Source organism: Diadema antillarum, unplaced genomic scaffold, assembly GCF_040938485.1.
Source record: "Diadema antillarum isolate AM-2024a unplaced genomic scaffold, OU_Dant_1.0 seq00000420_RagTag, whole genome shotgun sequence".
Taxonomy (NCBI): domain Eukaryota; kingdom Metazoa; phylum Echinodermata; class Echinoidea; order Diadematoida; family Diadematidae; genus Diadema; species Diadema antillarum.
Window position 1 is genome coordinate 1,187,360 of NW_027271405.1, and position 12,389 is coordinate 1,199,748.

Genomic DNA, 12,389 nt, shown 5'->3' on the forward strand with positions numbered 1-12,389 from the left:
TAAATGCTTTTTACCACCATCAAATTATATTATATGGACAGGTCAAACAGAAGTCAGCTTTTGTATAAATAAGAGCGCATAAAAGCGGACCATTTTTATTGTGATTGCATGATAGCCGACCATTTGTAATATGATCAGATGATAGCCAACCACTTGTTAAGTGATCACAGGATAGCAGACCACTTCCAATGTGATTGTATGATGGTGGATCATTTGTAAAGATCTTCAAGAATGTTTTCATGTCAATAAAAAACAGAATTTTATCGAATTTTGGCATGCAACTTGGGTCAGCATTGCACGCACACAGTGCAAAGACACTGAAGCTGTGCATACTGTAGATTTGCATAGCTAGCTGGCTGCGGGCATGTTGATGGAAACTGTGAAAATGGCTACCATGAAAAATTGAAAGTTGAAGGTACGAGCTGCTCTCAAAGCTCTGACTAACCTGCATGATTTCACCTAATTCGTCAGAAAAATATAGTCTTCACCTTTGCATTTGAAATGTTACTTTGGAGAAGTTACGAGTCCCTCTACATCATACCAAAGCCTTCAGATGTCTTTTTTTTTTCATGTTCTTGTAGCATTCACAAACCACTTTATGAAATGATTTTATCAACAATAACCCCACCTACAGGTATGCCCAGTCTTCCCCCTCACTCTTCATCATTTCCACACCAGCATGCACTCTACTCTCTAACCTCAACCTTGCCCAACGAACTCACATAAACAGAATTGACCACCTTCTACGTACAACCAAGCACAACACCTTGCCTCCACAACCATTATGTATCTGTCTGTACATAATACCAGAACCGTTCACGGATAAAGACACTTATTCTTTAAACTATCCATGAGTGCAAATCTCAGTTACAGTCACATATTATTCGTCTTTCGAAGCTGTGTTTCACACTGCCATACCACAACCTCTCCAACAACAGTCCTTATCAACTGGTATACGAAAATACCTGTTTGCCCGAATCCTCATCACTTCTAGCACTCTCCTCATCCTCCTCTTCCGCTTCCTGCTCCCTGCCGTCCGCACTCGCGCAGTCCTCCCCGTCATCATCGACCTCGCCTCCGTCGACCGGAGACGTTCTGTGGGGCCGGCTGACCGCTTTCTCCCCAGCCTTGCCGTTGCCCAAACTCTTGACCACAGAGCCGAGGTCTGGCAGGCCCAGAGAGAAGGCGTGGGTGGGAAGGCTATTCTGCAGGGAGTTGATCTTCACAGAGGTGGCATCCACAGGCTGCAGCAATGTGTGCAGCACCTGGGGGGAAAAAAATTGCACAATTTTCAAATTACCAGTACTGCCATGACCCAACCACAACCACAGATCAAAACTCTTACATTTTTAAATATCCCACATTGAATTAATCATTTGATGATGACCAACAGTCGTCAAGGAAGTCAAAACTGTAGAAGAATGCTTGTACGTGCAGAATATTTTTGTTGATTGATTCGATTTGACACATCATTTTTTTTTAAACATTTTGACAGATTGCTTAACACGTTCTCATGTCCGATTAATGATAGACCTGCGCATATGCTAATATATTCAAAGTCACTCGATACCCCCAAAGACTATGGCAACGACCTCTACTGCACAGCCTGTGTCTGCTAAATCAATTAGTGCATTTAGTGGTTGCAATAAATGAAACTTGATGATTATGTAGGAATATATTATGACTGTTTCTTTCTTTTTCCGTTTCCTGGACTGTTGTGACATTTGACAATCTAAATGAAAGCATCATTACAACTGAACTTGTATAGTAGCGTCATTGGTACCATCATGGACTTCTGAACAATTATATAATGAAATTAACAAACTTCCTTTCAATGGCAGTCTTTACCTTGGTCAGGGAGACTTTGGCCGAATGGATGGATGGATCGAGGGTCAGACACTGTAAGAAAGCAGCCATGGCTTCCTCATTCCGATTCAGACCAACTAGGGCGGATCCTTTCCGGTAGAAGCCCTGTTGAGGACAAAGAGGCATTCATTCAGGACATTCATGACTACCTCATATTTAAAATGTCACCCATATCACAAGGCGAAGTTCCCCCACTGCCACACACTTGCAGAGATGCGTAAACATCGAGTATGGGTGTAAAGAGGGCAGGAATTTTCAGTTTTTGTGTTTATTTCTTTTTCCCCAATGCAATACAGCCAGATTATACATTTTCTTGTTACACGGTATTTTAACTCATTGAGCTTTTCCTCAGTACTGTAAAACCAGAAACTTTTGCATGCATGCAACTTCATAATTTTCACAAGGAGCCATGATATGCAAAAGCAAAATGCACTCAATACTTTGCAGGTGGCAATTTGCAAAAAGTTTCATGCCCTTGCCACTGGAAGAATAGGATGCTAAGCTTCAAGATTGCCATCTCCCAATCTCTTTCTCACCTTGGCCCAGTTGGGTCTCATCTTGCAAACCTTGACGGCGTCCTGGAGAGCCTCCGTGAACTTGGCCTGGGTGGCATAGGCGTGGGATCGGTTGCTCAGACACAGGTGGTCTCCGGGAGCTGCCAGAGAGGAAGAGGAGAAGGAGGAGGAGGAGGATGACAGGAAGTTAGATCACATGACGAGATGCGAGGAGTGACTCCTTTCATTCCATAGCCTTAATACTTTTCATCATTAAATAGATGGAGACAGAGACATATCATTACAAATCATCCTCTTCCCCACTTAATCTTTGCCACTGGTAAACAGACCTCTCTGCTGATCCAAATATATCTCTTGACAATATGGGGCCATGAATGTGTGATGAGTGTGCCTCCGGAGCTCTGAAGAAATGCACACAACATTTACAACTGCACCCGATTAGCATGCCAAACTGTGTGAACAGCATTGTGACTCGCTCTGTAATTTACAATGTTCCCATGTCCACATCTTCATACACATCATCAAAGTTTTTGATGAGGATCCTGAAAGGGTAACTTATGTTCAAGACAATGACAGTCAAAAAGGATATCAATACTGGGACAAATCTATTATTTTTCATACTGTTGAGAACCCACCTGCCAATGTTTGTTTAAAAAAGAATCATACAATGATTTTCTTTTTCTGAGAACATGCAAAATGTTTGCTGATTAAAGGTTTGCTTCATCATTTTCTTTTAATGAAAAGCTCAATAATATCACCAGTGCCTGAGCCCAGCACTTTATAGCTCACTTCATTCACTTTATGAATATATTGTTCCACCGAGGACGATAGTAGACCTGTCCAGGGAAAAACCCTCATTCACTTCTCGATTAGAGATAGACACCTTTGTGTTTTACCAGCCTTCAGATTGTTGTTACACAAGTCCGTTCACAATGTTACATCACATTGAGTGCAGTGCGGAGCTGTACTGGCATTGTCCACACACCTGTACCCACACACATACAGTGTGTACAATTGTACACATACATGTATTGTACTGTACATTTCGTATGTACTGTAAATGTGTCCTTTTAAGAATCAAACAGAATTTGGTGTGCTTACAATCATACAGTTACTGATCATAAAAATGAGACATCACTTGCCTCATTTGCACAATATTTTAGGACAACAAATATGAATTTTACGGCTTCAATATGATGGTAATTAACTTTGATATCTTCCAAGAAGCAACACAGGAAAGAGTCCCCCACAAGTCTTTCAACTGCAGTGTCAATACAATTACGCTTCTTTAGACCATAGAAGCAGTGAAAATTGAGGCAATTCACATGCATAAAAGAGCAAAATTTAACATAATTAACAATATTATCATGGGAAAGACATTTGACTTGATGCTTATATGCTGAGCAAAGCGGGATCAAAGGTACATTGTACTGTATATTATAATGACAATAATACTTTTGTAAGAATACACAGGAGTATTCTTTTTTTACATAATGACAACAGCAGTATGTTGTACTGGGTCCCTGTACTCAAGAACTGATAATGCAAGATAACAACCAGGCTGTACACATACATGCACTGTACATGTTTATGCAACTGGGGGGGGGGGGGGGGGGGGTCATAAAGCTGTTCTTTAAGTTACAAATGACTGGTGATCAGTTCTGATGTGCTATACTTATCAGAATTTCAATAATTCAGCACAAGAACTGATCACCAGTCGTTCATAACTCTAAGAACAGCTTTACTTTATGAAATAACATCATTCACTCATATTATTCATGTGACTTTCCATGTGAACTTGCTTCAGCATATATTGTACATTGTATGCACTTGCACAGTACATGTACAGGTGTACATGTAGAACAGACTGTATATTGGTCAAGACATTTGGATTCTGTCTTTGAATCAAACAGGCTTTGTGTCTACTGTAGCTAGAAAATGTGGTGATGTAAGAGATGGAGATGGAGCCTTTCTTCTTCTGCTTACAAGACTAACTGACCAGTGTTATGAGACAAATGCCTACAGCTCTGAACCCTTGCATTTTTAAGCACACTCTTCTGAGGAACTGTCATCAATACTTAATGGCTCACAGGGGAACACTTCACTCTTTAAGAGAATGCTACATGTGAATCTCCTGCTATTAGTTGGATAAATACAGTGCATCCTGCCTGCAATGTCTGTATGATCTGTATGGCATAGAATGATAAACAGTACTTGTAGAAACATGTACATGTACAAATATAAGTAATTCACCATGGTTTCATTTTTTTCTGAGTCAACTGAAATTTGTAAAAAAAAAAATCACCAAAATAACAAAATGCTAAAACAGTGTTTTCCACAACATAATGTCCTGAACAGGGTACAATTACTGTCTCAAATAAGGGGAAGCTTCTAACTTTGCTGAATACAATGGCGGATCCAGAGGGGGGTGCAACAGGCACGTGCCCCCTCTGTTTTTTGTTAAAACAAAAGAAATAGAAAGAAAAAATGGGGGCGCGTGCGCCCCCCTTTAATTTTGTATAGCCACCTCCCACTTACGAAATTCCTGGTTCCGCCCCTGGAGTAACTACCGAAGGTGTACAAACTGCACATACCAGACAATAATAAGTCCTAATTCATGATACTGTATACATGTACGATATATGGCATTTAGTATACAGATAATGGGTTTGAATACTTCACTGATGAATTCATGTTATCTGTCACAAGCATGAATGCACCCACAGAATTCACACACTACACATTTTGTATTTTAACACCTCATGAATGTTCTGTGCTTGGTAGTTTCTCTGTTAGTGTTACATTGTGTAGCATAAACTTAGTCTACAATGCAGCCTAAAGATGTTTCCTGGTTGCTCAGTCAAAATCTTTGTTCATCAAATCATATTGCCCAGATGACAGATCAGTAATTTATTGACAAATTGATATCCCTAAACTTTTTTTTTTTTTAATCCCAATCTACGGTACATAACAAGTACACTTTGTAGGTCAAACATTGTCATCACCATCATCAGCAGCAGCTACTATACAATTGTAACTGATGGCAACAGAGCCAACAGTGCCCCTGAATACGATAGTGGGGTAGTCTAGAAAGTGCAAGTTCAGTTACATGTATGTCATCATATGCTTGATAGATGTTGAATAACTACAATACTGTAGTTTCCACTTCATTAAAAGCCTGCAGGATCGTGGCTTAGCTAGATACATGTACTGATATTTTGAGCTTGCAGTTGCATACAATGTAAATCAACTAGACTAACGGCAAATCTGCCTTCCATAATTATCCCAGACTATTTTAAAAAGGATGTATTTTGTAACCATTTTTACCCCCTTGTGTAAGCATGGGGTTACAGTATCTGGTTCACAGGTTCACGCTCAAGCGACTATCTATGTTGTTATGTACTGTTCCAAAGGGCATACATATAATCAGCAGTGTTGAAGGTCAGATGACTGCTACAATGTACTGTGTTTCAGTATTGAAGTCAAACAGTGGGCAAAAGACAAAGGGGGGGGGGGGTTAAATCATAAGGACACGTTACATGGGATGAGGGTGTACAATTAGGCTAACTGCTGTAGGGGGATATATAATCCTGAGGAACAATGTGATTCATATAATGTAACAAGCTGAGATACATGTATGCTATGCAGTACTGTAAAACGAGGAATGTTCGTACACATGCACGTGCATTTTAACTCCATGAATACTGGGAGAGCCAAGATTCGAAAAAATAAAATCTGACGCGAAAATGCTTGTCTAAACCATATGTGTTGAATGCCAAGTGACAGTTTGCGAAAATTAAATGCCATGAAAAGGGCCGTTGGCTCCAATTCACAAAAATTTACGCCATGAAAATATCTTGCTTTACAGCATGCAATAATGGAATACGTCAAGGCTACAGTCTGTATAATTTGTATAAGTGAAAAAAAGCACTGATGATGAGACTATTTGGCAAAATGTCCATCCAATCAGCAAATATATAGGCCTACACAATCCTCTCAGCACAGCATAAACTGTGTTTTTCTTTGTTAGGCCCTGTGACACTGGCATTTTATGCTCATTTTGAGGCGTTCTGTTTTTGTAGATTTCACAGCTGTCAACTGCAAGTCACAGAGAGACAAATCACAAAAATATTGTTTTCCATGAAAAAAAAAATGCAAGGCTACTTTTCCCAAATGGATGAAATTGCACATATACTTTCCTCATCCAAATGGGTGAACACATACATGCACTCATTCATTACATAATTCTGTATACCATCAGCACAGTTACTATGTGAGGATTCAACCACTTGTGACAGCGTCTTTCATATCCCAATTCTTGAAATACGCTTGTCCAGTACAGTACCTGTATATGGCAAATAGAGTCAGTACTTTTTGGTGTTATCTTGGCATGGGTTTACCCCACAAAAAGGACACCAAACGTGGCCATGAAAATATTTGACCAACACCACGAGGGAAATGGTCATTTCACACAATAGTCGTATACTCTGTATGTACGTGTATGTGACATACAATACATACAAAGTTAAGTGACAATCAGTCTCGCACAAGGGTCACTTAATAAACAACACTATCACAACAAAGTGATCATACACAGTAGATAGCTCAGTCTCATACATAACATTTACCCGGTAATGCATATTTAACCGCAACACATTTCCCCCAAATTTTCATCCTCATTTCTGTGAAATGTTCATATAAGTGTAGCTCTTTCCTCCTTAATTTTAGCACTGAATCTATAGGCCTACTGATTGTACTCTGGTGCAATAATCAGGAGTGCCTTTTGATATAGGCGTAATGCAAGTCAATCAATACCATTGCACAACAATACACCAGAAGGACAGCCAACGCACTACACCTTGCATTATGTAGTAGGGGTACCTGATGGGTAAGCAGCGTGTATACTCCTTGCTTACATCACACAGCCTGACAGTATTGTGTAAGCACGAACTGTGAGGGTGGCTGTAGTCTTGGTCACAGTCCCTATTGCATGGAATCACTGGTATGCTTTACAATGCCTTGTGTGCTATGGATCATTACACTTGAGAGAGAGAGAGAGAGAGAGTGGGTGTAAGAAAGAAAGGGGGTATTTTGAGGCTGCTCAGGGAAGACCATACAACCAGCCACAAAAGAAATATGTCAAAAGTGAGGGGTAAAATTAGTCACATTCAATTTCTACGCCTACAGATACACATCAAAATACAGATCAAAACATACAAACGTTCACATGAATACCTGTAGGTCTCCACTTCCAAGCAAATGTACTTGTAAAGATGGCCTTTGTTGTCAGTAGTAAAAGTTTAAAACTTATTCATCAGGCAATAGGTAAATTTCACAGATTGCATCGAGCAGATTGTGAATTGCAAGAAGGAAAAAAAAAAGCACTATACTGCTATGCCTATATACAGTGTATCCATTAAGAATTATCGTGATAGTGTAAAACATGTACATATTTAACTTCTGACCTACTGTTCAAGTACTCCCTTTATTACTACAAAATGGTACCCCCCCCCCCCCCCAAAAAAAAAAGGGGGGGGGGGGAGATGGGGGTTAGGGACTGCAGCATCAAATTTAACATCCTGGCTCATTTTCATGTCTCCTCAATATTTTCACCTCAGTTTTTCAGACAGTAGTAATGTGCCAAGAGGACCAGTTTAGCATACACTGTACAACCAAATTGACCATTACTGCCTCCCCTTGTTCACATGCACAACCACAATCCCAAATGACATTAATGCAAGCCCTGTCGAAAAGTTCAAAACATCCTTGAAAACTAAATTGTACCTGATTAAAAAGTAAAATTTACCGTAAATGATTGTTAGATGAATGACCAACAATGTATATAAGCTCTCTAATGTCTTCTGTAAATATTTTTTCCTGTCTTTCTTTTATTTTCCTCTAATGTGTATTGAGACCATGCCAAAGGTATTATGCACTATATACGAAAAATAATAATAATAATAATAATAATAATAATAATAATAACAACAATAATAAAATTATCATTATCATTATCATCATTTTCCTCTAACGTGTAATGAGACCACGCCAAAGGTATCATGCACTATAACAGAACAACAACAACAACAACAGCAATAATAATAATAATAATAATAATGTTCAAAAGGCATTTGGGCAATTAAAAAAAAAGAAAAAATAACAACAGAACAACAAATGTCAGTATCCTATATACTTGTACATGAAGTACTCTTTGCTTGCCAACTCTAATTGAAAATACGATTCAATTCAATTCAATTTTCAATTCAATCATAGTTTATTTCCAATCATCGAAAATCAAAAAACATAGTACAAAGTATACATGTGATGAAATATTGTTCAAACGTTTGCATAAGATTCATGTAATATATATACGAGACATATTATAGAACAACATATAACATGTACAATATTTAGGAAAACACTGTATAAATACTTCGTGGGCGAGCGGAAAATAAATTCGATTATGGAAAATAGTGATCCACTAAAAAGCATAGCTTGTCGGACGTGGATCGCTAGACAAATAATGAGTAAATTATATACTATTCTATAACAATATACATGTAATTATTTTGAGATACACCGGTTGGGAAAAAATATAGAATACCAATGCTAGTGCCCGGACACTGCTCACTGAACCACGTGTACCGGGAAAATATGACAAGGACAACACGTTCGTACACACATTCAATTACCCACACGTATACACTGTAAGACGCGAGACAGTACCGAGAGGAGAGAAGACGGTAACAATACAAGTCTACGAAGAACAAGAGACAGGAAAGGAAGAGGAGAGAAGAAAGAAGAGAAGTCTGCACACAGAACACGCCAAGTGCTGCGACATCAGGACAAGTGAAGGCTCAAGCATAAATCAAAACAATTTAAATTATCTAAGATTATAAGTAGAAAGTAAATATTTTCTGAGTTTGTATTTAAATGTAACAAATTTGGGGGAATCTTTTAAACTATTATCTAAATTATTCCAAAGTCTGGGTCCGGTATAAAGAAATGTATTTTGGGCATGTGCGGTTCTCATTAATGGAAGATGAAATTCGTCGGATCGTCGCGTGGGATAGTTATGAACATGACTATTTCGATGAAATGAATCATGGAATATTTTAGGTAAAAAGTTACTGTTGTAATTAAACATAAACTGGCCAAGTTGAAACACATACAAATCATTTACTTTTAATATTTTATGGTCAGAAAACAAAGCATCTGTATGTTCTCGGGTATGTAAATTAAAAACAATTCTAAGCGCTTTCTTTTGCAGTAAAAGAAGTTTGTCAAGTAACATCTGACATGTATTACCCCAAGCAAGAATCCCGTAGTTTAAATAAGGTAGTATCAAACTAGAATAAAGAGTTAATAATGCAAATGAAGGAAGATAATATTTTAATCTATTCATTACACCAATGTTACGTGATATAATTTTACATATGTTATCAATATGATTCCTCCATGAAAGCTTGTTATCGACACAAACACCAAGAAATTTAAAGAAAGAAACTTCTTCTAAAGGAGTAGTATCAAATGTTATATTGCCTGGGAGGCTATTTAAAGAATTACTAAAAAGCATAACTTTTGTTTTTTTAATATTTAATGACAATTTATTTGCATATATCCATTGTATAACCTTTTTCAGTTCTTCATTGACTGTTCTTATTAAAATGTTTGGGTCAGAGTGAGAAAAAAAAAGGTTAGAGTCATCCGCGAATAATATGAATGATAGTTTCTCCGAGGATCTATGAAAATCATTAATATAGATAATAAATAACAATGGGCCTAATAAACTCCCTTGTGGAACACCAGATGCAATTGTTTTACTTTGAGAGTCAAAGCCGTTGACATGTACAAATTGGGATCTTTCTGATAGGTAACTCGTGAACCACTCCAAGGCCTTTCCACGTATTCCATAATGAGACAGTTTGGCGAGAAGGATTCCGTGGTTAATCGTGTCAAAGGCCTTGGAGAAGTCCAAGAAGATACCTATTGTGTGTGAAAGTGTGTCGAGTGCGTGTGTGACTTTGTCGATGAGGGCAAGTAGTGCGTGTGTTGTGCTGTGATTTTCCCTGAATCCAAATTGAAAGTTTGAGAATATGTCGCAGGTTTTAAGAAAACGTACTGTCCTGATATAAACTATTCTTTCAAGAATCTTAGAAATAGAAGATAATAGAGATATGGGTCTATAGTTATTGACATCATCCTTCTCCCCTTTCTTGTAAAAAAAGTATTTTTTTGTTTCTTCGTTGTTGCCTACATTTGCCATGGCATAATACACAGTGTATCTCATCTCCTTGGACTACGCATACTTAACAATTTTGAATATATCCCATCATTTCCTTGGCAAATTTTGGTTTCACTGTACATCACTAAATGTACAGTTGTACACACATCATACAATGTCATGTCAAAAGATCATGACTAACCTTTTCATTCACCATTTTAAACAAGTTGCTGGGAAATAGTTTTGCAGAGTCAAATTTGTCAGTGTCAGTGAACACATATTTTTTTATCTAGTGGGTACAAAAAAAAAAGGTACTTGGTAGACACAGGAACATGAACAACACAGGAATATTTCAAACTTTTTAAAACTTTTTAACAAACTTTTTAACAAACTTTTTTTTCCAAACTTACTATCCTATTAACTTTTTCTTAAAAAAAAACACACGATAGGCTCTACCGGTAATAAAACCAGAAAACATGTTTCTACAGGACAAACAATGTTTGCATGAACACAAGGAGGAATTGTTTCAGACCCTGTGATCATCATTCTGAGGCAAAATTTTCCACGTGTATTCTTGATTGACACCTTAGCATTGCAACAAACTTACTGATTGATTCAATTTCATTGTGGTCAATGACAAAATACCAAGTGGTCTAATGGGTCTGTGAAATAAGACTACCCAGTCTGATTGCATGGTTGAAGCATGCATCAGCACGTGCAGCACCAGCGTACGCAAAATGTACATGCAAACAAAGGAGCTCACTCAAGCCTGACTACCACGCGTAGTCCCAGTTGACACTGGTACAAATTCCAGGCCCTAGCAAACTAAAAATACAAAACAAATCAAAAATACACGCTCACACAAATACACATACAATCATATCCACGTCAACAAAAAGTTTAGTGACTTTGATCTGTCAGAGAAATTAGCTGAAATCTTACTTTCAAAGTTTCACTACCAAGTTGTAAAAAAGCAACAAAATCTCTGAATACTAGCACATGCAAATGTAAGGACAGCACAAGAGGAAGATTGGTGTTAGTGAAGAAGGGTGTGAGGAAAGCTCCAGGCATGATTTCAAAAAGGAACATCCTTTGGGAAAACCGTTGAAATGAAAGAAAATTGCTGCACTCCTGATTAAAGCTTTGTAAGTCAAATTCCTGTGTCTAGTCACCCAACAGCAGTCCAAACATTGTACAGAGAAAACTCGCGTCATGGGATTAACATGCCAAGAAATCTTGTAAAAACAATGAGTATAATGAGTATTAAACCTTTCAGAGAACTGTCACTAAGACTGCAAAAATAGCAAATCCATGCAATGCTACAATTAAGGATCTATGATCTATGCCATATTTAGAAGCTGCACACAAAATGACAGTACGACAGTACAACAATTGTACATGTGCGTTCACCCATGATAAGCTGAATAACCGGAGCACTGCCAATGAGCACTCTTACGCAACTGCGCACACCTTGTGGGACCCGCAATCTGAAGTGATTACAAAACCACTGTACCCGGAACTCACACACTGTACCATGTGCATTCTTTGACCCAGTTTTGGCAGAGGCAGTCTGAATGTTTGTCAGAGGCAGTCTGAATGTTTGTCAGAGTCAAACTGTCATGCAGGGCACATGTAACTACCATTTACCAACAATTCTTTTTTTTTAAATCCTTTTCTTGATAATGTCCATTTCAACTCTTCTTGTTTATTTATGGTTTCAGGGCCTGTTTTTACCAGTTGGTCCATTCATAATCTAGTGTTAAAATTGGGAAACTAACTTGCTT

At 38.0% G+C, this 12,389-nt stretch overlaps 1 protein-coding gene across 1 annotated transcript in view; it reads right to left on the reverse strand.

Moving 5' to 3' along the window:
- LOC139732406 (LON peptidase N-terminal domain and RING finger protein 1-like) overlaps positions 1-12,389 on the reverse strand; it is a 28,798-nt gene that overhangs the window by 12,972 nt on the left and 3,437 nt on the right. The window contains exons 2-4 of the mRNA XM_071643270.1: positions 2,403-2,521; positions 1,849-1,971; positions 966-1,265 (exon numbers count right to left, since the gene is read on the reverse strand). Coding sequence (XP_071499371.1) covers positions 966-1,265; positions 1,849-1,971; positions 2,403-2,521 — 542 coding nt within the window. The remainder of the gene's footprint in view (positions 1-965; positions 1,266-1,848; positions 1,972-2,402; positions 2,522-12,389) is intronic.